This window comes from Setaria viridis, chromosome 8 (assembly GCF_005286985.2).
Source record: "Setaria viridis chromosome 8, Setaria_viridis_v4.0, whole genome shotgun sequence".
NCBI classification, from domain to species: Eukaryota; Viridiplantae; Streptophyta; class Magnoliopsida; order Poales; family Poaceae; genus Setaria; species Setaria viridis.
The window spans coordinates 33895942-33922017 of NC_048270.2; the positions used below are offsets into that span (position 1 = coordinate 33895942).

The 26076-nt window shown below is 44.6% G+C and overlaps 3 protein-coding genes across 3 annotated transcripts; 2 read left to right on the forward strand and 1 right to left on the reverse strand.

Moving 5' to 3' along the window:
* Positions 1–806: 806 nt before the first annotated feature.
* On the forward strand, positions 807–7493 carry LOC117866919 (wall-associated receptor kinase 2). The gene is made up of 3 exons (XM_034751217.2): positions 807–2040; positions 2153–2317; positions 6274–7493. The coding sequence occupies exons 1-3, from the start codon at positions 1008–1010 to the stop codon at positions 7317–7319; spliced, it is 2244 nt and encodes a 747-aa protein (XP_034607108.1). The 5' UTR covers positions 807–1007; the 3' UTR covers positions 7320–7493.
* A 3072-nt stretch (positions 7494–10565) lies between these two features.
* Positions 10566–21176, reverse strand: LOC117866633 (disease resistance protein Pikm1-TS). The gene is made up of 4 exons (XM_034750916.2): positions 20982–21176; positions 19932–20791; positions 11080–13375; positions 10566–10979 (listed from the first exon to the last, which is right to left on the reverse strand). Exons 2-3 carry the CDS (start codon positions 20771–20773, stop codon positions 11257–11259), a joined length of 2961 nt encoding a protein of 986 aa, XP_034606807.1. The 5' UTR covers positions 20774–20791; positions 20982–21176; the 3' UTR covers positions 10566–10979; positions 11080–11256.
* Positions 21177–21430: 254 nt separating this feature from the next.
* Positions 21431–25916, forward strand: LOC117866734 (disease resistance protein Pik-2). The gene is made up of 2 exons (XM_072295627.1): positions 21431–22689; positions 23399–25916. Exons 1-2 carry the CDS (start codon positions 21785–21787, stop codon positions 25713–25715), a joined length of 3222 nt encoding a protein of 1073 aa, XP_072151728.1. The 5' UTR covers positions 21431–21784; the 3' UTR covers positions 25716–25916.
* Positions 25917–26076: the final 160 nt, after the last annotated feature.

The following is a 26076-nucleotide window of genomic DNA, read 5'->3' on the forward strand; positions in this document are numbered from 1 at the left end:
TGTATAAGGATTGTGTATATATATAGTAGTTGTATAATTACAAATCCCATTCGTTTAAATACTAGTTGATTTAATTCATTCTAAAAAAATCTCAACTACAAGGTTAACAAATTAAAAGGGCCGCGGTACTACTATACGTATACGTGATGCATGCATGAAAAATTCAGGCGTCACCAGTGCCATGCAAGCGCAATTTAGTCCCGGTTGGAATTGAGCCGGGACTAAAGGTGACCCCTTTAGTCCCGGTTGGGAAATCCAACCGGGACTAAAGGGGACCCCTTTAGTCCCGGTTTGGAAATCCAACCGGGACTAAAGGGACCCCTTTAGTCCCGGTTGGTGTCACCAACCGGGACTAAAGGGCCTGTCCCGCGCCTGGCGTGGCAAAGACCCCCCCTTTTGTCCCGGTTGGTTTATCCCGGATGGATATCCGAGAGATATGACCCTTACCAACCGGGACTAATGCTCAGTTTTCTACCAGTGAACAAAGAACAATTCTATGTTTCGATATCAATAATGGCAAGAAATACAGATGGTCTTGAGGCAAATCTGGAAGTGTATGGTGGCTTGGAGGCCGACCGTCAAAGAATGCATCCGGGATGGGGCAATCCAATGGTTCTGCATGCTAGTTGGAGGGGCCCTCAAGACCCATTAGGAAATCGCCTCTTGTAAAGCAGATCGATCAAGCTGGGGATGCTGGAGCTGGACTTTTGAATCAACCGCGTCTCCCAGGCTCCAAGATGGCGTGCTCTCTTCGTTCTGAGGGCATGCCTGCTGGAGTTGTTCTTATTAAAATAAAACAATGTTCTTATTGTTCTTTGCTAAGTCTTGTTACCAGCCATCACCAATGGCTATGCAGAGGAGAAAATACAATTAGCAAGTGGGGTAACCAGCAATGCGCCCACCTCAGCCTTCTATATCAACCTAGTACAGTGGTGCAAGCTTTTTCGTTCATGGAGACGACATAGACCTAGCCGCCTGCTAGCGCTGCATATTAATCACACACCGCCATGGCCGCGCCCTCGCAGTACTCCCAGCTGCTGCCCACTCTACTGATCCTCGCGGCGGCGATTCACCTGATCCTGGCTGCCAATCCTGATGAGCAGAAGAAGCCGATCACACTTCCCGGTTGCCCCGACAAGTGCGGCGACATCAGCATCCCCTACCCGTTCGGCACCAAACCCGGCTGCTTCCTCCCGGGTTTCGACGTCACCTGCAACCGCTCCTTCAACCCGCCTCGCGCTTTCCTCAACGCAACTGCAAACCAACATTACGTCGGTGAGCGATACTACTCGGAGGCGTCGCCGAATCCGACCGGTGCCCTTACCGGAGACAGCCGGTCGGTCTGGCCGTTCGAGCTCGTCGACGTATCGCCGGCGAAGAGCGAGCTGCGTGTGTACGGAGCGATCAGGTCCGACTGCAGCGACGCCAGCAGCAGGAACCACACCGTCAGGCTGCAAGGCACGACGATGAACATCAACTCGGATGGCCCCTTCTTCCTCTCGCCGCTGCGCAACGCCCTCGTCGGCGTCGGCCTCAACGTCCAGCCCAAGATGGTGCGGTCACCGTCGATCGACACCACCACGGGCTACATGCTCGCCTGCCTCTCGTACATCGCCGACGACAGGCTTGCGCAGAGCGGGTCGTGCACGGGGCAGGGTTGCTGCCAGGCGACCTTCAGGGCCAGGCCTGAAGCTTCCATCTTCAGCTACAACTACTTCTCAGTGGCGTTCCAGAAACAGGACAACACGTACGGGACTGGCCCCAAGCCCCCGTGCACCTACGGCATGGTGGTGGATAGCTCATGGTACGACTTCTCGACGGAGGACATGTACAACTACGAGGCGCTGCCCAAGAAGTACCCAAGAGGTGTCCCCTTCGTGCTCGATTTCGCCGTCGGCGGCGGCTCGTGCGCGGCGCCTCAAGGCACCGGATGCAGCGGCAACAGCTCTTGTGCCGACGCGCCCAGCGGCGCCAAAGGCTATGTCTGCAGTTGCTTGACATTTTACGAAGGCAACCCATACATCCCTAATGGATGCCAAGGTACATTCCTAATTCCACGGCGACGGCGTGTAATTCCGTTGACTTGATATCTTTTTCAGCGATCGAACTAACTCAACTTTCATATCTTGTTTGACCCTCTATTAATTTCCAGACATCAATGAGTGCTCCGATCATAGTTTGAATGGTTGCCACCACACTACGACCTGCGTGAACAGACAGGGTGGCTATGACTGTAAATGCAAACCCGGAATGACACGCCGTGGGACTGAAGGACCCTGCACCGAGAAATTCCCCCTACCAGCGAAGATCATCGTCGGTAAATAAGCACTAAACTAGCGCACTACATAGTTGAATTACATCCGTACACCAACTTTTTCTGTAAATGCATGTTTTTTTAAAAATAAGATAATTAACAGATCATTATGTTAAAAAAATACTTCAATTTAGATAGGTAAGGTGAATCTTTGCCTTAATCAAGATTACCCTTGGCTCTCTAGCCATGTGAGCAGCGACCTTGAGTCGCCTTCCATCCCCAAGAGGATGATGGAGTCTCTAGGAGTTTTGACCCTATTCATTTCATAGTGCTCATAAGTTTAAGTTTCTAGTGATTTGGTTGCTTTTAGAGAAACTCCAGCAATGACCTCTAAACGGAGGCTCCTACCTCTTGAGTAGGGGCTGCACCTACCTTCTAGAGGCCTGTTTTCTACAACCATTTTCTACAACCAACTTCAGCAAGGGCCTCTAAATTTGAACCCCTATTTCTAAATTATTTCTTCTTTTATTTTCACACACATCCTCTATGTATATTCTTCATTTCACACAACATTAATTCAAACTAAAATATTAATAATGCGTCCCTTCATGATTTGAAACACGATCCATATTCAAATTCAAAAATTTTAAATATGGAAATGACCATATTCACAGCTCACTATCTTTAAATTGCAAAACCATCACACAGTTTGAATAAACAAGTGAGTTGAAGTTACATCCATGTGAAGTCACAAAATACAAATATTTTAACCAAAACTAAAAATGTTCTAATTGTAACAAATGGGCAAATAGACTTAGAGAGTGAAGACATTGGACCCTTTCAAGAACCGTAGCATGCATTGTAAAACATATGCAATCAGAAATCAAACATGCTACCATGTACCAAAATTCAGTACAAGGGGCTGCAATACTAAAATGCTCAATGCATAAATTCCATATACCTATGGATATACAACAGCGGCATCACATCAAACAAAATTAAATAGGCCAAATGGAATGAATAGCACAAGATAAAATGATTGATAATGAAGCATGCTACCATAAAACATACCTATTGTGATGCTCCATTGACATCACCACCTTTAGAAGACTCAAACCCACCATCAAACCTGCTACCAAATCCACTATTGAAGGCAGCCATCTTTTGTGCTGCATTTTGTGCCCTCATTGCCAACACATAGGTCTTCCGATCCAGATTCAAGGTGCTCACATCACAGAACATGATCCTCTGTTCTTGCTCCCACATGAACTTTTCCTTTACCAAGGATATCTTTTGATGATGAATCATCCTCTTTTCCTTCCACCTCTCCTCCTTTAGTTTTTTCTCCTCCTCCCTCAGTTTCTTCTGCTCCTTCTTATCCAAGATCAACTCCTCAATAGCTTCTTTATATGGACCTGCATCTCCTCTAGTCTTCAACCTTTGCTTTGCTTCCTTCCTTCCAATCGGCCTCTTAGTTTCACTTGCTTGTGCTCAATCAGGAGTATGACTCTTACCATTCTCATCTCCCTCTTCTTCTTCTTTAGTGCTTTTCTTAGACAGTGTGGAAGACTTGCTGGGCCTTGGTCTCTTGTGCGATTTATCTATTTCTTGAAACTTGGGACAATTCCTCACCTTGAGCCTAAACTGAAATGCCTTCTTTGGTGGCATGGTAGTGAACATTGCATGGGCTTCAAGAAGCTGCAAAAAAGTAAGTGTTAGTTGATGGCAACACAAAAGAATCTATAGAAAATGATCAGTATAGAATTACACTTACATGCTCCTTATATGATACGTCGCTTGGATGTCAACGCTCATCTTGTTCATAGCATGCATGAAACTTGCCACATTCCTTCTTTATCGTGTCCAAGCGATTCTCAAGTGAGTTTAAATTCTTATCAGAATGAAAAGTGCGGTTGGCATGGAAGTGCTCAGCAATTCTTTCCAATATGCCCTGCCCGGCTGCTCATTTGCCACAATAGGATCCATGCTGATACTCTCCCATGACATGCACAATTGCATATCCTCCTGTGGAGTGTAATTGGTTGATCGTTTGGTGCTTCCTCTTCCACCACTTGCTGGAGTAACAGTGTCTTCAAGTAGCATTGATAAGCTCAATGCATCGACAACAGTCTCATCGGACATGAGGTCAGTCCAAGAACCACCTCTTGTTGTCATCTGCAGAGGAAAAAACAAGTTTGTGGTTGGCAATATCTAAGAATTATACATTTGAATCTTAGAAAATAATAATTTGTTCGCACTGCCAATACACAAAAATATCATCCATAGTAGCAATAATTGTTAGGAGCAGTATAAATATTTCAGCCAAAGAACCATCTCCCGGTATAAGAAAATTATGCTAAAGCTTAAGCAATAGGTCTGCGAACTTATCACTAACCTGTCCTACAATAGCATAGGGCCTGTTCGCTTCAGCTTATAAGCCGGTTGAAAAGCTGAAACGGCTGATTTGTTGTGAGAGAAAAATACTGTTTGGTGGCTGATAAGCCGGTCGAATAAGCTGAAGCGAACAGGGCGATAGTAGTCATTGTTCTTAATGGACAGTATACGAAAAAAGTATCCAACTATTTCTACGAGACTCTCAGTAACATTGCATATTCACTTTTTTCAGGACTAAAAAATAGGGCAATCATCCCTGCATCTCTCATTGTCTCATTTGGATTTTGGTACTGAGCACTATTACTGCTGTAGAAATTCCCCAACACCAAACTGACCCATTGAATGCTAGTCCTATTTGCTGCTTATCCGAATGCCCCAGCAGCAACACGACATACCTTGGAAATTACGAAATCAAACAACAATAACAACATAACCTTGAATTGGGAGATCAAACAAATAAACAAAACAAGAGCATGCAAGCTTCGATGCACCGATTGCAAGCCTCGGTAAACTACAAAACCAAACTAATTTTATGACAAAACAATCAAACAAAAAAATACATTGCAACCTGGTGGAGGCCTGGTAGAGGTGCTGGTGGAGGAGGGGCAGATCAGGGAAGGTTCGATCGAGGGAGGCGCACCGCGCGAGGGTTGGGCCAGTGAGGAGGGATGGAGGTGCTGGTTGGAGTGGAGCACATCCACGCACGTTGTAGCCCCACACTCCAGCAAGAGCTCAGGCTGGCCTGGATTTTATCCTCCTCGCGACCTAGCGTGGTCTTGGTGGAGGAAAAGAGATGAAGAGGGAAGGAGATGAAGAGGGAAACATAGAGGCGATCATGAGTCTCGGGTGACTCAGTCAGTCCACAAAGTCTTAAGTGGGCCATAAAAATAGTTCACCCTTGTAGCTAGCTGATGGGCCTCCATAAACAAAGAATTATTGTAACGTGAGTATGACATGACTCATATTGCTAGCCATTGGTTGATCTCTGCATTCATTGTTTTTTATTTCCACCAGGTAATTTATTGTACTCACTCTGTCTGAAAAAAGACAGCATTCTAATAGAGTTGTTTCCAAGTGTAACTTGGAATACACTTTTATAAGAAAAACAAACATCAGTCCCTAACTTTGGCCGGTCCTTTTCCTTTTAGGCTTACAGCCTATGTAACACTTGCTTATAAATATTTTCCCTTTATATATAAAAAAAAATAGGTAGGAGCTTCCCTACTAATTCCGTCAAAAAAAACAAACATCTAGGATACCATATAAGTAAGATTAAGAAACAGTAGTTCATGATGAATCTAATATACTAATTTACTATCGTGGACGTTGATATTCTCTTATAGAAACCTGATCATAAATAAAAATAGTTTGACTTAATTAGGACAACTTTAGAGTGCTAACCTCTTACTTTGAAACTTAGTTTACTTATTATGTGCACAGTTAATATATATTACTTCTAGTTGGTGTAGTTGTTGTGCTATTTATGCGCGGTCACAAAGAAATAGCACAGCAAAACAATATAATCCTTTTGTTATCTGAAAGAAATCTTGTATACCTTGAATCAACATTTTGAAATGTTTACAGGGTTTGAAAACTAAAAGACTCATTGCTTTATACTTCCGCAGGTCTCTCTGCCTTGGTTGTTGTCTCTGTACTCGTGTTTATGGTAAATCAGATCCTAAAGCTCAAAAGGTTCTATGAACAAAATGGTGGTCCATTACTAGAAGGTGTAAAGAATATAAGGATTTACACCAGGAAACACCTTAAACAAATAACAAATAACTACAAAAATTCCATTGGAGAGGGTGCCTTTGGTAAGGTTTACATGGGAACTCTCAAGAACAAACAGCCAGTAGCTATAAAGAAGTCAATCAAAGTTGATGAGGAGAGGAAAAAGGAGTTCACTGATGAGGTTATAATCCAATCTGAAATGAGACACAAGAACATTGTCAGGCTCTTAGGTTGTTGTTTAGAGCTAGATGTCCCCATGCTGGTTTACGAGTTTGTAGCAAGGGGAAGTCTGTATGATTTTCTCTTTAAAAGAAGAGAGAGCATTCCAGTTGATACACGTCTGAAGATTGCTATTGGGTCAGCTGAAGGTCTAACATACATGCATTCTGCTGGGGAGAGTACCATCCGTCATGGTGATGTTAAGTCTGCTAATATTCTTCTTGACGAAGAATTCAACCCAAAAGTTTCAGACTTTGGGACCTCAAGTCTGCTGGCACGAGGGAAGGCGGAGATGACAGAGCGTGTCATTGGGGACATGAGTTACATAGATCCGATATACATGGAACAAGGGATCGTCACACAGAAGAGTGATGTGTATAGCTTCGGAATTGTTCTTATAGAGCTTGTTACAAGGCGGGCTGCAACGTATGATGAGAAGAGGAGCTACATTGAAAACTTTGTTGGTGCTTGTCAAGACAATAGAGCAAGGTTCTTCTTTGATAATGATGTCACATGTGAGGACGACATTATCATCTTGGAGATGGTAAGTGGAGTCGCTGTGGAGTGCCTGAGGCCTAATCCAGAAGAACGCCTAGATATGAAACAAGTGGAACACCACCTTAGGGGTATAGTTGGACTATCTGCACAGAATGGGCAGGAGAGAGGAAACTTTAGGGGAGGACTTAGTCCTGCACCAGATGATGTTGCTTTGCTTAATTAAGCCTGGGAGAATGATGCACCTACAACTTAAGCACATGTAATGTTTTGCACGTTTCATCTATAGTCAAGTAATTTTATTTTGTACTTATCAATTTTATACGTTCTGTCAAGATTCAAAATCAACACCGTGTCACCGCTATTTATATATTTGAATTAAATGAACAGTTGTTTCGTACGTGCTCTTTTGAATTTGTATGTGTGAACTGACATGATTATCATCTGGACTCTAGTAAATAAGTAATATGTGAAGATATGATCCACATGTTCCTAGTGAGAAAAAACTAGGAATATCTCTCCTCATTTGTATTTCGGAGTTCCTTTGGCCGTAACCAGAAATGAAGATAAGTCCAACTATAGGTACATTACATACAAACAAAAATGATATCCCAATCAGTAGTATTATTTTTCAGGCAAACAATAAATTTCGACCAAAATTTTGCACACTTGGTAGGGGCAGCATCCATGTCATCGTAGATGAAGTCTAGATGCCATCGTAGTTGCCATTTCTCTAGTTTCACCAAGACTTCAAGGATATATGACACTTGGTAGCAGCAGCTGTTTTTGTAGCCTTCAAGGATCGACCGATCGAATAAACATGATTGAATATGACCAGACCATTCGCATCTGGGGACAGAATCTTCAGATCAGTAGACGCAAGCACAGGTGCCACTCAATATATGACAGATTTATACAGATCACACGGTAGAGTAGCGTACTTATAGTCTGAATGTCTGATACACCACCAATCATGCACCTAGGAGCCCAAAGCACTGGTTTCTGTTGATTCTAGTGCAAACAGCAGCAAGCAGATAGCATGAGAAAATGAAGTCGTATATGCTTTTCTTCTCTTTAAAAGAAGATTGCTATTGGGTCAGCTAAAGGCCTAACATACATGCATTCTGCTGGGGAGAGTACCATCGGACATCCGTCATGGTGATGTTAAGTCTGCTAACATTCCTCTTGACAAAGAATACTTCAACCCAAAAGTTTCAGACTTCGGGACCTCAAGTCTGCTGCTGGCACGAGGAAAGGCGGAGATGACAGAGCGTGTCATTGGGGACATGAGTTACATAGACCCGATATACAAGGAACAAGGGATCGTCGCACAGAAGGGTGATGTGTGTAGCTTCGGAATTGTTCTTATAGAGCTTGTTACAAGGCGGGCTGCAACGTATGAGGAGGCCGCGGGGCTGAAGTGAGTGGAGGCAGCTCCACCCCATGCCGAGATGCTCTCTCGCCACCCCCACGCCCGCCGCCGCCGCCGCCTCCTCCCCCCGAAAGCTCCAGCCATTCTCCACCACCTCCACCTACCGAACTCAACCTCCCGCTCCCTCGTCCACCGATGATGCCATTGCCATCCCCGACGCCTCCCTTCCCGCGGACGACGCCATCGCGGACTCCGCGGGCTCCGCGGCGGCGCTGGCGCTCTTGCGCCACCTCGCCGCGCGCCCGGACCTCCGCCGCCTCATGCGCCTCTACGCCACGGCCGCCACCACCTTCGTCGCGCGGTGGAACCTCCCCATGGTGCACGAGGCCATGCGGGCGGCTCCGGGAGGCCGCGGACATGGCGCTCGAGATGAGAACCCGCGGGCTTCAACTGGGTGCTTCCGACGCGCGCAAGGTGCTTCGTGCACGCGCGCAAGGTGTTCGACGGAATGGTGGCGCAGGGAGAGGTGCACCCCGACGCGCAGCTTTCAGCCCTGCTCATGGTTTACGTGGGGGAAGGGGTCAGTACTTCAGTCTGGCAGTGCGACGTGCACAGTGGTTGTGCGCGCGTTCTGCCAACAAGGATGGTTCAAGTATGTGTCTGAGCTATTGAGAATGATGCCAGAGATGGGCATCCCGCCAAGCATGGTGAATTAAGCTGTGTACGCCAAGAAGAGGCAATTGCAAAGCAAGTGTTCCATCTATTGAAGCCTGGAGGAGATTGTTGGGAAAGGGTTCAAGCCCAAATGGCTATGGGATTAGCAAGAGTGCAAGACTGGGTAGACAGAGTGGGCATTCAAGCATTTCTTGAAGCTCGCTAAGAGTAGCTCAAAGCTCATATAATCCTAAGCCTAGTGTCCAGACACTATGCCACACACTTTGATGATTCAGAGCGTACTACTAAAGAGGGCAGGCTTGCTCGGCCTGAGCAACCAGGGCGAGGATATTGTGCATACCAAACACATACTATGCTATTCGATGGTCAGTGCAAAGGAGGCGGCTTTGATTGTACTGTTCAGCTGATGAAGTTGGATGGTTTTTTTTTTTTGGCTGAGAAAGGATGGTATGAAATACTTAGTGATCATGATGACTACTAGTCTGCACCTGGATTTTGATAAGGTGGCATACACCACCCTAGTTTGCTGTATACTGAGAGTAGACCAAATGGAAGAAAGCCAACACTGTTGAGAATTCCTTGAAGTAATATATTGGCAACCAAGCAAACATGTATCTCAGTGATTGCAGGTACTCTTCCTGTTTCATAGTAAATTAATGCACCTATGTCACATGTTTCTTAAGACAACCAATATGAAAAATTCAGGAAGTCATACTGGTTGCTAGTAGTTCTTTTTTTTTGGATAACAGCATACTGGTAGGTAGTAGTTGAAGGATCATTCATCACAAGTCATAAGTTTGGTACAGAGCTAGTAGCACAACATGAAAAAGTGACTGCAGGACTTTTTTTTAAAAAAAAAAATGCAAAGCAAACTACAGAGATGACACATGAATAATAATAAGATGCTGGCAGTGGCAGAGGGGCTGCCTGGTTGATCCATGGGCTTTGCTGTACGTGCAAGTAAACAAAGCCAACTACAGAGATGATATGTGCATGAACAGATAGACTGCAGGTTAACGCGAGAAGCTAATCAAAACATTCTACATGTCACGAATGACATTTTGCAATAAACTAGTAATTTAATTATACACTGAAGTAGACATCTCACGAATGACACTTTGGGATGGAGAAAAAATCATATAAAGAAATCCATTGAGTGTCTTAGAAAGAAAAATTGCAAAGTTCCCCCTGCATCGATTGCCCCTTCTTGCAGCCATTTTATGTCATCATGCACTTCCATTTGGTTTCTCTCTGTTCAAACGATCCTTACACTGCGTCCCCAGTGTTCTGTTTTCTGCAGTCATGTTCTTTTTGTACTTTGCGTCACATGCTTCATTGCCCGTGCAGTCCAAATGTGCTGGCGGTCTTGCAGTTACGAGTAACATTTTTAGCTGAATTAGTCCAAGTGACTGACACAAGCACACAAGGCACAACACGGTGGTGGCATTACCAATTTACCATAGCAAAGTCTCTTACATGCGATCCACAAAATACAGCTGAATCAATACTACAGTATCTAAGTCTTAGAGTTTCTCTGTGGAACTCGAAGAACACCTGAGTTCCCTACCTTCTACACACCTTACATAATGGTTATACAAGCAACAGCATAATCAGACACACAGACATATACGCCAGTATATAGTATCTTATTGATAATGTGGTGAAACTAACACGGCATGACCAAACAAATACAACATCTGACATGGCAATGCGGATACAAGTGGCAATGACAATTTACCACGGTACATCAGGCTGCACCTCTTGTTCTTGTCTTCACTTGAACCCAAGCGGAGCACTCCTTTCCTTTCAGCAATTGATGCCTCTGGGATATCACTGTTCCTGCGGGAAAAACAAGCATGAATCTTATCACATACTCACATAAGTGGTGCTAGGTTACTTTATATGTGGCATTCGGAGATACATTCTGTAAACAGGGTACCTTGTCTGGAGGGCCAGCTACGCTTCGTTCATGTCAGTATGTCACCACCTTCAGCTTCAGGTTCAATCTCGCCCTGAATCTCTGTTCGAGGCCTCAATGCCTCGTTCCCAACTGCGGCCTAGCCCATATACCCAGAATCCAAATTGCCTGACGGAAATTCCAACTGCAACGTGACCACTAAGAAATTTCGGTTGCCCTCTCAGTCTCCTGATCAACTTCTTGGACATCAACTATGGTGCCATCGATGATGAGGTCGATTGGGTTACGATGCTTGGCAACCTCTTCCTTCACCGCCTCGATGGTCCTCTTGATGCTGGTGCTATCAGCGCACCATTTGCTGTAACTGAGGACTACCTCCGTGAGCCTATGGAGATTGCTGATACCGCACGGACGACTCCCTTGACTTCCTGGGCCTGAGCAGAACTTCAATTGAAGATATGTAAGGTTTGGCATAGCTTCTGTACTAAAGGTAAGCCATGGCACTGGGCAATCGATGGATAATCTCAGAAGCTTACTGAACGACCCATTTTGAATCACTATCACTTTTCTGGGAATGAAGTCCAAACCTAGTATTAGGCACTGCAAGCTGGACAAGTCGCCGAGTATTTTCAGATCATCTACCTCTAGTCTGCAAATGGTGATCTGCACAAAAAATAGACAGTTGAGCCCACTGATCCATTTGGGAACACTTATAAATCTTCCTACTGTGACCTTCAACTTCTCAAGCTTCTGAGGCGGATCAGATAGGGAACCCAAGAACTCCATGGAGCAAGCGAATCCACAGCGAATGGTCAGGGACCTGAGCTCCTTCCACTTTCTAATGGATGATAGCAATGCTTTAGTGTAGGCTCTGTCAGTGCACAACTGGAAGGACCATAAGATTGCAATCACTCTCAGGCTTTGCAGACCATCAAGTGCATCTAGAAAGCTTGCAGGGTGTTGGCTTAAATCAACAGTGGCCAGTGTCTCCAGATTGTCCAAGTGCCAGATATCCTGTGGCATCCTTGTTGTTTCAACAGAATCAGTCGGTTCTTCACCACCAACGAGAAGAGCATTCAAACTATCCTTTAGCTTCACAATTTGCTTTGGCAGCTGCCTTATCCGCGTGCTTCTTAGATCCAGCTTACTCAAAAATCGTAACTTGAACACTTCTAAGGGGAGCTCGGATATTTTAGTGTGACTTACATCCAATATTTCCAGAGAAAATAGCTGCTTGACCTCTGATGGGAGCTTTCTGATCTGAGTGTTTCTAACACTCAGATACCTCAGAAACAACATTTTGCTTCTGCATATCTGCAAAAGGTCATTCTCTTTCAAATTCTCCCAGCCTTCAAGATCTAACACCATCAAATTGATAAATTTGTCAAATTGAATTGCATTGACTGCACCAGACACAGCTAATGAACGAGTTTGAGAGAAATCCATCTTTTCAAGCAGATATGGGAGGTTTGGATCTGGATGATGGAGTGCTAGCCTCCGTGGTGTTGGATTGCCGCTGGCTGTTGTTGGTGCCACCGAGTTGAGCGTGCCACTGGTAAAAGCAAAACCCACCTCTGCTGATTTGGAGGCAAGGAACTGCAACATATAATGGTTGACTTGCCAATAGCAAGCATCAACTTTATCCGGGTCGCATTCATAGTTTGCTAGTACAGGGTTGATGACATTCCTGTCGACTAGCTGGAAGAAACATATCTCTGCATGCTCCATAGATCCAAGGATAAACCCTTCCTGTAACCATTTCGTGATGAGACAGTCCATCTTGAACAAATACCCCTGCGGAAATAGGCTCATGTACAAGGACAAATGCCTCAACTCGCGAGGAAGGTCATAGTAAGCATGTGCAAGTGCCTGTTCGAACCGCTTTGGTAACTGGGGGACTTGTTCCTTCCTACAAGACACAAATATCTGATGCCGTTGCATGTTGTATTTATGCTGTAGTTTCAGCTCTTGCAGTAGTTGTTGTTTCAACCAGTCTACCATGCCAGTTATCAACAATGGTACACCTTCGCACGCCGTGAAGATTTTATCACAAGCCAGCACCACATTGTGTAGCTGACAACCATCCATTGAATCAAAAGTTTTTGCTAGGAGCAACTTTTCAGAATATTTCTGATTCAGAGGCTTCATGTCATGCACAAGGCCATCGAAATAAGAGTAACACAACCATCCTATGCTTCCCATGCGCGTTGTGATCAATATTCGGCTACCACAATTGTTATCAGGAAAAGCATCCTTGATCATTGTTAAATCCGACTCTCCCCATACATCATCAACTCCATCGATTAATATGAAGTACCTAGCAAGGATAATTGGAAAATATTAAGCTAACTCCAAACTATGTTTTCATTGTATCACAGAGCAATCTATATTGTAGCTCAACACTGTCGACACAAAAAAAATGACCACAAAACAAGTTTTTATGAACATTGGATAGTCCGGTGATGGAGGGCATAGCAGTAGTGGATCGTTCTTGGTGAAAAGAAGGCTAGTGCGAAGGAGAAGGCTAGTGTGTGAAACTCTTGTGTGAGCATTTTCGGAGCAGCAGACTATCCAGTGAGAGAAGCAATGAGCAAAGACTAATACAACGGAAGAGTACACATCGAAAAGCATTGAGAGCTAGGTTCAACTTCAACATGATTATAATCACCAGATAGTCCAATATGCTCACTTGTGTTCACTTGACTATCCAGTGCTCCTTGTCTTTTTGGGATCGATTAGGGTTTCATGTTCTATATTTTCAGATTCTTTCATGTTTTGAGCCTAATATTACTTGTGTATGGCATATGCACACATCCCATTGGGATTGCCTAATTGAATTATCCCTCATATTTGGGAGTTTTGACCGAACCAAGTTAATTAGGAAAGTGTTTAGTGTTTGGTTTAAGGAAAATATGTATAGTATCATGATAGTGAACGAAAAGTCTATGCCGCCCCACGTAAATGCAGAGGAGTGCAGACTCAAATCACCATAATAGCTCAAACAAATAAGTCTTTTACTTTTCATCTACTTTGATCATACTCTTCCAAACCCTATATATAATGTTCATCTACTGATCTTAACGACTAGAGATGGTGGCCTAGGCTCACTAGACAATTTATGGCAAACCAGCGATGCTCATGCCCCAATAGGGTCTCTCTTGGGCAAGTGCTTTGACAACCTTTGCTGATTTGCTTGAAAACTAGTCTCATGTCACCGTGAAAGCGCGATAGCTACCTTCACTAGCAATAGCTACAATCACTTTGCTAGGGAAGATTAGATGTTCCATCAAGATAGTTGTTGCTACAAAGAGATCATCATCAAGGATTTACAATCTACAAAGTAATGCTCAATCTAATCATGTAGATGTACAACAAATCTCTATGTTAATTTTGCTAGATCTATTGTTGAGCATATTGCATCGACTTGAATCTACTTAGATAATTGCTCTAGATATCCAAATTATGCATATTAAAATTATATACAAAAGCGTGTGCTAGATAATGTGTATGCAGCATCAAATTTTAATGTTCGTAGAAACATGCAACATATAAATTGGTACTTCAACAAGTTCATATGCAATGAACATATACTTTGGCCAAATTTATGTGATGAATTTAACTGATTTTTATGAATCATCACACATTAAACACTTTAGTCGCATGCGACAAGATGCTTCATCCTTTTATTCATTGCCAACAATTTCACAACCCATGATTGCATTGCAAAACATGTATGTTGAACCCAATATTTCATATGTTCAGCCTCAACTCTATGATCCACTGTCTAGTATACCAAGGGACCACTTGGGATTAGAGTTCATCGGAAATAGGTCCATATCAAAATCCTTATATCTCGAGCATTATAATTAAGTCACATGTCCCTAGGACATGTACAAAACCTTAGAAGACCTTAAAGCAACAAAGAGAAGCCCGGACAAAGACACACGAATAAATGAAGCAAAATGGTGAAGATTCCTCACAGTCGCATATCATAGTATGATACGGTGATAGCCATAAAGGGAGCATAGGATGAATCAGTGATTGGCTCGGTTTGAAGTTAACATGCATCATAGGATGATACATTGATGGCCATGAAGGGAGCACATTGTGAATCGGTGTGATCGGCACGACTCGGCATCATCACAAATTTGGCTCTACAATACCTGAAGCATAGGATCAATTGGTGATCACAGTACGATACGGTAATAGCCATAAAGAGGTTATAGTATAAGTCAGTGATCACTGTTTTTGTGATTGTTAGAGCAACGACTAGTTTCTTGGCTTGAGGATATAAATATCCAATTGTCTGGCCATTTCAAGTGTGTTAGAGCTTGGAGAAGCTATAGGCTTAGTTTCCACACATACACAAGTGCTCTATCCACCAAAGTGCTCAAGAGAAGATTAAGACAATTAGCATAAGACTTAGATCTTGATTAGTGCTAGTTTAGGCCTATTAGCGCATTGCTTTAGGGATTATCCTACACAGTTCGGTGAGGTTTGCACACCTCTTTGTTATCGGTGCTTGCGTGCACCAAGAGTTGTAAATCCAAGGCTTGTAAATCTTGCGAGACCCTTCAACCGCATTTGTGGAGTTGGGGCCAGTACATGTGATAGTAAGGAGAGGCCCTAGACATTTTGCCGAAGCTCTACCAAGTGAAGAGCGGTGAGGAGCTTCTGGGAGAGGCTAGGTGGAGATCCACTTGCGCATGGAAGGCCTATCGACTATCCATGGAGTTACTTGACCGATGAGCGTATGCCCTTGTGTGAGCATTCCCTTGAGAGGAGCTCCAACAATGAGGACTAGTGGAAAGCAAAGCTTTCCATTACCTCGATAAAAATCATCGTGTCACCGTGTCAAGAGGTTGCATCCTCTACCCCTTTATTTTTCGCATTTTCTATTGCACTTTTCGCGTTTACATTTTCTAGAATTTCCATCTGTAGTTGATAGGATTGGAACATAGGGTGCAGAACTCTTTTGCGGTAGAGATAGCAACACATAGAAAAACATAGTGCCCATCTAGATAGAAGTTGGAATATATTTTTATATGTGCTTCTTAGGGTGTCACGGTCTGCTTACACAACAAGAGATGTTGGAGTTCCATCAAAGAACAGAGCAAGCATCATTCAAACGAAGGAAATGCCATGCTTCTCCAACATATTTGATAAGGTAAAATTTACAAGTATCTTACCTAATTCTATTTTTTATTGTATGATTGTATATATTGACACCCCTATTCCTGTATTTTGCATACGTGATCCTAAAGATCATTTGGGGAAGTTAATTACTTTTTGGCAATGAGATTATTACAAAGTATGTATATTAATGCATTGTCCAACCTAGAAAGGCCAATAACAACAATTCAATAGAGTTAGGTCTTACCTCAGTGTTTTCATCGAGCTTTGTATCTACATAGATTGATTTATTTTTATACTTTATTTATAGTTGGTCACAAATGAGGTTCAAATTCTTTAATTATTTTGCATTCATATATATATAAAATTCAAGGTTTAAAAACATTATAGAAACCAATGCTAATATAATAATAAATCTAAAACATCTAACAAGAGAAGCACAAACAATGGGTGGAGGAGAAATCTGAACCATTCTTTATGTTTAGCTCTAAAGCTATGTAAATTAAATGATCAGAGAAAGACAAAAATGTACACTTTTGATTGGATTATGAGTTATTCCATCCCTCCAAGGTCTAAAACAATAAGTTTATTGCAAGTGGCATAATTCATTTGTCAGTAGTGCAAAAAACCACAACATGTTTCGTTAAATAATACAATCAGCTATCGATAAAGGATGGATGAGATTCGCTGAAACAAACGTTTCTTGATGGCAAGAAATTGTTGTAGCGGCTCTTATAAGTCATCCATTTAAAGTTGTAAAGGTAATTGTTGATATGTCAAAGCCTTTGAGTGGACTATAGGATGTCGTTTGTGATATGCAATTTGAAGACGTTCTTAAAGGGGAAGAATTTGTTAAAGCTGCATCAATCACTCATGGCAACAAGGCAATTCAAAGATCGGTGCATGCAAGTTCAAGGAAGACAGAGGCTGTCATAAGCACATGGGTCAAATGTCTAAGGTTACATTTAGAGAAAATATAAAAAAGAGAAGGAAGTAAAGAATGATTATCAGTCAAATGATGCCAATCAAGATCATCTCCAATGCTCAAGTGTGAAGACCGGATTGGCAAAGAAAGAAATTTGATACAATAGTAAACTTCCTCCTTTTGGGCTGTCGATGCTAACGTTATGGGCCTCTTGGTGATGTTTATCCATGTTCATTATAGGGCTGGTATGGTCCAAGGGCACACCACCTCCCCCCCCCCCCCCCCCCCAAAATCATATTTTAAGGAAGTGAGCCTAGCTCAACTGGTTAGGATGGGAGGTGTGGTCGTGCACTCTAACCATCCAGGTTCGAGTACCCTCTATCTCAAATTTGGGTGCCTATTTCTTCTTCTTAATGAAAAATTGCCTAGCTTCTCCTAGGTTGATCTATTTTTTTTAAATCATATTTTACACCATATTACTTAGAATATCCAGCCCCAAGAAGACCATCATTTGAAGGATAATCATATACTAATGACCGTTTTGATCAAACAAATCAGTCTAGAGCTAATGTGAATAGAAAAGTCATCAATCAAGTTTAGGCATCAAAAGGGATGGTCTCAAGGATATAAGGTCATATCAAACTTCAAATGAAAAGCCAATAAATTTGGCTCCTAAGAGGCAAAGAGATGAAGCAATTAGTTGTTCATACTTTTGGTGCCAAATATGAGAAAAGAAGTTGAAACTTCCCAAAATTAGGGAATGTTCAAAACAAAATAACAAATGGGATGCACACTTAGTCTATTAAGTTGCCATATGAAGAAGTTGAAAAGGCTTAGTATATAGAGGCTGAAAGAGAAGAACGTAGCATGGATTCCCAAAGGAAGTGTTAAGCTCAATCAACTATTGATCAAATAAATAAATTCCCAAAAGGAGTCACTACTGCACAACAGTTCATCACCGCCAGCTCTAAACCCTGCATCACCACCGGTTTGGGGGTTCGGCAGATATAGGTTGGTTCCCCATCACCGCCGGACCATGAACTAGCAATGAAGCCTCATTAACAAACAAAAAAATCCCCCATCTCGCTGCTCCTCCGCTGCACCATTGCGCGCCGCCGTAGCCCCCTCGCCAGATCAGAGAGAGAGAGAGCGACTTCGCCGGATCTGAGAGGGGGGGAGGAGAAAGTGACTTCACCGGATCTGGGGAGTGGGGATAGGCTCACCGGGGGGAGAGAGAGGTGGAGCACCCTACTACCCTACGGCCGCTCCCACCCTGCTACTAGTGGCGGATCTTAGGGGGGGCTAGGGGGCTTGAGCCCCCCTGATGCCTGTGACACAATGGAGCCCCTCCTCCAAATTTGAGGCACCATGGATGAGAACTTGAGAAGTTGCGGATTTACTTGGCTTAGACAGATGTAAAAGATGACATGTGCATTATTGGGCTAGGATGGGTCGAGTAAAGGAACTTGGCAATTACTTGGGCCGTGGCGTATGGCCTTCCAATTACACAGCCCAAAACAAATGAAGCTTGGTAACCCAAGGTCAAGGCATGCGCGTGCTGCTAACAAATACCGAAGGTCTGTAGTATGCTAGTGAATACTCTGTCAAAACCGGCCCAAACCAACCCCCTCGCTATGGATTGTGAGTGAACAGTAACACAACTTAGAAATGATGAGCCTTTGTTGGCAGTATGTTCAACCCCCCTATATTTTTTTCCTAGATCCACCCCTATTTGCTGCCGCCGCGCGTCGCTGGTCGCAACCCCGCTGGCCACCACATCACCGCTGTGACCCTACACCATCCGCCGTCGTGGCCTCGCCTGCAGCTTCATCCCAAGGGCTGCCTCCATACCTCGTCCCGCCGCCACTCCTCACTGCAGCTATGAGCGGCTCTCTAAGGGGCGAGTGGTGGGTGGAGGGGAGGGGTAGCGGGGAGTGAGGGGCTCGGTCGGCTGGCTGGCCGCTGTCGACAGGAAGAGATCGACGAAGAGGAGAGGAGAGATCGGGGGGAGATGGAAGGATGGAGAGGGGATTCGAGGGAGAGATGATGAGATCTGGAGAGGTTGGGAGAGGGAGGGGTGGTGACGGGGTGAGATGAGGGGACTGAGGGAGAGTGGGGGTAGGGGCGGACGGGCGGCGGGCGCAAGCTCTGTCAAAATCGGAGTTTATAAAAATTTCAGGTCCGAAGGAAACATCACTGCCGGCTCGTAATAGAAACCGACGGTGATGGTAAATTATCATTACTGGTTTCAATTTTCACCGTGTAAAAGTCTTAGCTGAAAACTGGCAGTGATGGCCTCCTCTCTAGTAGTAAGTGCAGGATGATTGAATCACCCACAATTGATATTGATCAAGTAAATATTTCTAGTACTTCCGATCTACTTTTATCGTACTCTTCAAAACTCTACTAGCGAGGGGGGTAACTGGGTAAGCATTGCGCGTGTACATCATGGGCCAATCATGTGGCCTGCTCCGTGTTTGGCGTGACTTCTTTTTTGTCAACAATTATGTACACTTTTTTCTAGTACTCTCACCAGTCACCAATAGTCTGGGTCATCAATACGGTGTACAAGGTGAAACCTTGACTACCAATTTCTATAATGATATTTTCTACTAAACTTAATTCTGTAACAATATATTATTTCAAATATCAAGCATTATCTACTGTGAAATTACTTTTCATGTAGAATCTGGTAGTATCAACTGTACATGCAAAATTATTTGCACTTGATGATATGGCTACGTTAAAGTTATAAAAATATATGAGTTTGGAGAAATCTAAAACAACTTTATACATTTATGAATGGAGGAAGTACCTCTTATTTTGTAGACATATTGAGACGCAGCGAACTAGTTCCTCCAATTTCGATGTCACGGAGAGAAGAGATGATGTTTGTGGCGGATCTGAAATCTGCGAAAGGATGTCTCGGAGGAGAAGCTTGTTTCTATCAGGCCCTCGGGAAATGTGGGCCTTGGCATGGAGCTCGAAACAGCAGCGCCCCCCGCCGCCACTATTATACTGGAGTTGGCGGTGGAGCTCCATGGCAAGAGTCGTCTTACCCACCCCGGCAGGTCCGACAATGGACAGTGCTCTTAGGCCATTATTACCGGCCTCTTCGCCGTCGTTGGTTGGCGTGAGCCACCTGAGTAACTTGTTGATGCGGCCGTCGAACCCAACAAGCCGGACCGTCGCCCCAGCGGGTGGCACCACAATGTCGGGCGGAGTAGCAAGAAGCAGCCTGTGATCTTGGGCAATATTGTGACATGTCGGACTCCGGAAAAACCGACTTAGGTTACTGGGATGCAAGCACGGAGAGATCCTTGGCAGCAGCATGTGACGCCGGGACTCAGCTTCTTCGATGATGATGCTGGTAGCTCGGGCCCACGCAACAACGTCGACCAGCCAGGTATACACGTTGTAGTCCATGTCATTATCCCGCCATGGGCTCCGCGACAAGGACGAGATAATGGCGCGCACCTCCTTCTCAATGAAGGCGAAGCTGCGCCGTTGAAGATAGCCAGGGACGGAGCGGCAGCCACCAGTCTCCAGCAGCGCCAAAACCCTCGCATGGAGGGGCTCCAGCATCCCCAATGCAACCTCGATCCGCCATGCCCAGCTTGCTTCTCTCGCCTCCTCCTTGGAAGCTGCAGGCGCCATGCATTGCCAAGCAACCCCCTGCAATGATCAAAAGGAGGCCAGGTTGAAGACGATGGAAGGCTGTGATTATTTTTTTATTTAATTGTGATGAGGAGGAGGCGATATATATCGGACTGGCAACAATTAATCTTCCAAAAATTAAATGCAGAAAAAAAATACGCATGGAATTGGCGCAGAACACAGTGTACGTAGATTGAAACCGACTTACTGGCTCCGCGCTGCTAATTAGAGATTGACACTTTTGTTGGCCAGCCGGATGATGGCGCGCACGCTTGTTTTGGTGTTTCGTTGCTGATGTCCCGCCTCTCTTTGAAACGAAGGACTTTTTTGTTTTTTGAAACAATGATGTCCCGCCTTTCAGTTCACTGTTTGGCACGGATATGCATAATAACTCTCTTCTCTGCAGCGTACGTGAGATGATCAGTATTACTAGGTATAAGGAGGAGTCGCCAGGAGGTTATGTCGATTCGATTCCAAAACAAAGCGTGCACGCCACCCAATCTGATCATTCCATTCCTTGCTTCCTGCATCACATGCATGCGTCCTCCAGGGTGTAGGGGACTTGGCATCAATCCCATGCATGCCCACACCCTTTTTGTTTGCCCCAAAATCACGTCATCCTCTCTCTTCTCAGATCGATCCATGTCCTGCGTAATTTAGAGATGCCGGCCACGTTACAGATGGTTGGACTCTATTGGCCCGTCCTTTTTTCTTTTGTATCAAACACCTCTATCGGAAAGGAATAAGCAGGTGATGAGCACCTCTAGCGGGAGTGAGTCTGGACTTAGAACCTGGGTGAGCAATATCCTCCACCGCCGGCTCTGAGATCCTTGTAATCAGTTTCTCACCTCTCAGATGAGTTTTTGGCTACATCTCAGCAAATGGTTAGACAAATGTAACAATTAGTTACCTCTTGGTGATGCCTGAAAACATGCATCGCATGCATTAGGTGACGGCCGGCCGAAGACGAAGAGACAAGGCAGCTAGCCCCTGCGACAGAGCTCGACGAGCATGGACCTCGCCGTGGGCGCCTCCGAAAGCGCCATGAGCTCATTGCTGGGCAAGCTCGGCAGCCTCCTCGCCCAGGAGTACATGCTGATCAGCGGCGTCCGCAGCGAGATCCAGTACATGAACGACGAGCTCGCCAGCATGCACGCCTTCCTCCGCAAGATCGGACGCGCCGAGGCGGCCGGTGCCGTCCACGACGAGCAGACCAAGGACTGGGTCGAGCAGGTCCGCGACGTGGCCTACGACATTGAGGACTGCGTGGACGACTTCGCCCACCGCCTCGGCCGCCAGCCACGTGGCGAGGGCCTTCTCGTCAACCTCCGCCGGGCGTGGTACACAATGACCACGCTCTGGGCGCGCCGGGACATCGCCGCCAAGGTCATCGACCTCAAGAACCGTGCGCAGGATGTCGGCGAGCGCCGCACGAGGTACGGCGTGCAGGACCCCAGGCACCGCAACTCCGGGCGCAAGTCGAGCAGAGCGCCTCGATTGTACACGACCGACCACCTGCAATCACCCAACCCGCGGCTCGTTGGCATGACGAAGCCGGTGGGGCAGGAGGAGGCCATCACGAACCACGGGCAATGGCTCACAGATCCGCAGGCTGACCACCAGAGGATTCTCGCCATCGTCGGGTTTGGTGGGCTCGGCAAGACGACGATGGCATTAGAGCTGAAACGCAGGTTCGGGGAGAAGTTCGAGTCCCGGGCGTCCGTACAGGCGTCACAGAAGCTGAACCTTGCATGGCTGCTGAGAGATGTTCTCAGGCAGGTCATGCCGCAGCAGGAGCCCGAGCACAAAGGTGACGCCGGTGTCACGGCCTCATCAGAAAGCCGTTCCGATGCGAGCCAGGGGTGGAGCGTGAAACAGCTCAAGGAGAAGCTCAGAACACAACTCGAGCGAAAGAGGTGAGAGATCCTTCTTGACCTGTTAGATGCATTGTTTGAAGATTCTCTTGCAACCAACATTTTCTTAAATGCATTGTTAATATTAGTTGCTAAGCTTCCTCGAAATCTAAAGATTTTGTTGGTGAATTGTTTGGCTCATCGAATGCTCAATACTATACCAAATGCCATAAATTTATCCTGACGACATATGTTTAGAAATGGCATAAATATTTGTATTGTTAGGAGTAATCCTGTGCGTGCTGTCCAGGTTCAAAGTGTCTGGGTGCAGAGCCTGTCCAGGTTCAGAGTGTCCAGGTGCAGAGCCTATTTACTTAGCAGATTTCCAGTTGCTAGTTAGTGAGAATAATGAGTCAATCAAGGTAGTGATGGCTGTAGTTATTAGCTTTCATTTACAGGCTCTATTGTAGTTCTCGACTGTGTACAAATAGAGAAGAAAACAGAAAAGGCAGCAAGCAATTGCACACCAAAAGAGACTGTTGTGTACGTGTGTGTTATGTGCTTGAGTTCCTGGGCTACCTGTGGGGCTTTAGGCCTTTCATGTATTGGAATCTCTATTGACATCTGGTTGAATTAAAGAAAAAAACTGATAACAGATGTAGTGATAAAATAGTGCAAGCGAGTAATATCATACACATTGTTATTTATAACAGGTTTGGTAATAGTGCTAGTACCATGCCACTAATTTTATTTGTACATGTTGTCCTAACAGGTATTTCCTCTTAGTTGATGATGTATGGTCCGTATCATCGTGGACAAATATATGGGAATCTTTGCCTAAAAATCAAAATGGCAGTAGAATAGTGGTGACTACAAGGTTCAAGTCTGTGGCCAATGCTTGTAGCCATCAACAAGGTCGTATCCATATGCTTCAACCACTCTCTCATGAGGAGTCTAAAAAACTGTTCTTTGAAATAATTCAAGATCAAGATCCAGGGGAGCCCAGAAACATCATGGAGGATGAGCCCGAAAACAAGGAGATGCCCAAAGACAACAGAGAGGACTCCAAAAACACCAAAGAGGAGGTGTCACTAAACAAAGAGTCTGAAAATAGTAAGGAGCCCAAAAACACCAATGACAAGTCCAAAAACATTAAAGGGGAGTCCCAAAATACTATGAGGGGTGAGTCTAAAAACACCGTGGAGGAGTCAAACAATACAAAAGAGGAGTCTAGGAAAACCAAGGAGCAGTCCAAACACACCAAGGATAAATCATCAAAAAACACTGAGGGAGAGCAGTCCAAACACATCGAGGAGTCAAATAACACCAAGGATTCAGAGGAATTTACAAAAATCAAGGAGGATATTTTAAGGAACTGTGGGGGTCTGCCTTTAGCTATAGTTGTAGTAGCAGGGCTCCTAGCCCGAAGAGACCTAAACAATATGAACCATTGGAAAACGGTGAGAGAGTCTCTAAATTCAGAGTTGGACAAGAATCTGACCCCAGAGGGAGTGACACAGATCCTTAATCTCTGCTACAACGACTTGCCAGCTGATCATAAAAATTGTTTATTGTACTTGAGCATATTCCCAAAGGGTTGCAGCATAAACAGGAGGCGTTTGACAAGGCGGTGGATAGCTGAAGGTTTGATCATTGAGAAGGATGGGAAAACTGTTGAGGAAATTGCTGACGACACCTTTAATGAGCTCATCAGCAGGAATATAGTTCGGGCAGTGGAGCATAGAAGCAATGGAATGGTGAAGGCTTGCCAAGTTCATGATATGATCCTTGAATACATTGTATTTAAGTCAAGCGAAGACAACTTCATCACTGTAGTTGGAGGCCACTGGCTCACACCAACACCAAGCAACAAAGTCCGTCGACTTTCATTGCACAGCAGCAATCCAGAGGATGCAAAAGACAAAATAGAGAACATGAACTTGTCACACGTCCGGTCGCTAACAGTATTTGAGAATTTACACCAACTGCCTTCTTATTCATTCAAGTCTGGGATATTGCAGGTGTTAGATCTGGAAGGTTGCAAGAGCTTAAATACTAGTCAGCTGAACAAAATATGTACGATGTTTCATTTAAAGTATCTGAGCCTTCGTAGGGCGGCGTACATCAAGAAGCTCCCAACAGAAATAGGAAAGCTAAAATATTTGGAGACACTGGATATAAGGGAGACAGATGTGACTGAGTTACCTTTATCCATTGGCCAGCTCCAAAAAATGGTCCATCTGCTTGGTGGGAATAAATCCACACGTCTTGCCTTGAGGTTCACTGAAGTAATTGCAAAGATGACAGCATTACAGACACTATCAGGCATTGAGATTAGTAAGAGCTCAAATCCGGACCTTGGAAGCATGCACAACCTCACCAGATTGAAGAAGTTAAGTATCTTCAATCTTAGAGACCTTGATGCCAGCAGCCATAAGTATGATGATTTAATCTCAGCCATTGAGTACCTAACTGGCTTCTCCCTGAAGTCTCTTGCCATTGATGATGGTTTCACAGGCTTCCTTGATTCAGTGGAGGAATTATCCACTCCCCCAAAATACATCCACTCACTTGAGCTTTCTGGCAAACTGACTCGTGTGCCTGGATGGATCAAGGAGCTGGAAAGTCTCGAGAAGTTAACTTTATCATTGACTTCATTGGGGACAGATATGTTGCTAGTTCTTTCCCAGCTCCCTTTGTTATTCTCTCTCACATTTTCAGTAAATGCAAAAGGGCAGGAACGCAATGTTGTGGAGATTCTTCATAAGAATACAATGGATTCAGGAGGCAAGATCTTTGTTCCGGCTGGTGGGTTTATGAGTCTTAAGCTACTCAGATTCTCAGCACCGGTGATGCCACTACTGAGCTTCCTAGAAAGGGCAATGCCGGAGCTTCAAAGGCTAGAGCTACAGTTCAGGCTACTCGAAGGTGCTTATGGTTTGGAGAACCTAGAAAGTCTTCAGCAGGTGCATCTTAGAGTCAGCCAGCAGGCTTCTGAAGCTACCATAGTGAAGGTGTCAGATATTAGGACTTCAGTAAGTATGCATCCAAACAAACCCACAGTGGTAGTTGATGAGTACTATGAATGATCAAAGTTGAAACGACTATTGTATTTGAAACCTTGCAAGCAGCAGTTTTTTTTGTTAAAAAAACTATGCAAGAATTCGCGTTGTGTGAACATGTTATTATTGAGTTTGAATAATAGCCCATTGGGCCGACTGGCTTGTGTGCGAAATGTAAAACAAGTTCTGTTAAGTGTCCAAGTAGGTGTGTGGCGTGATGACTGAGACTCTTTTAACCATAACTTCAGTGGAGCTTTTTCAAAGTTTTTTTCCTGACGTTTTACAAATTTTTGGTTGTAGAATACTATGAGATATATCTATTGTAATCCAAACAAATCACAATCGAGGCACGCGAACCAATGGATCGATTCTGATATCATAACTCAGA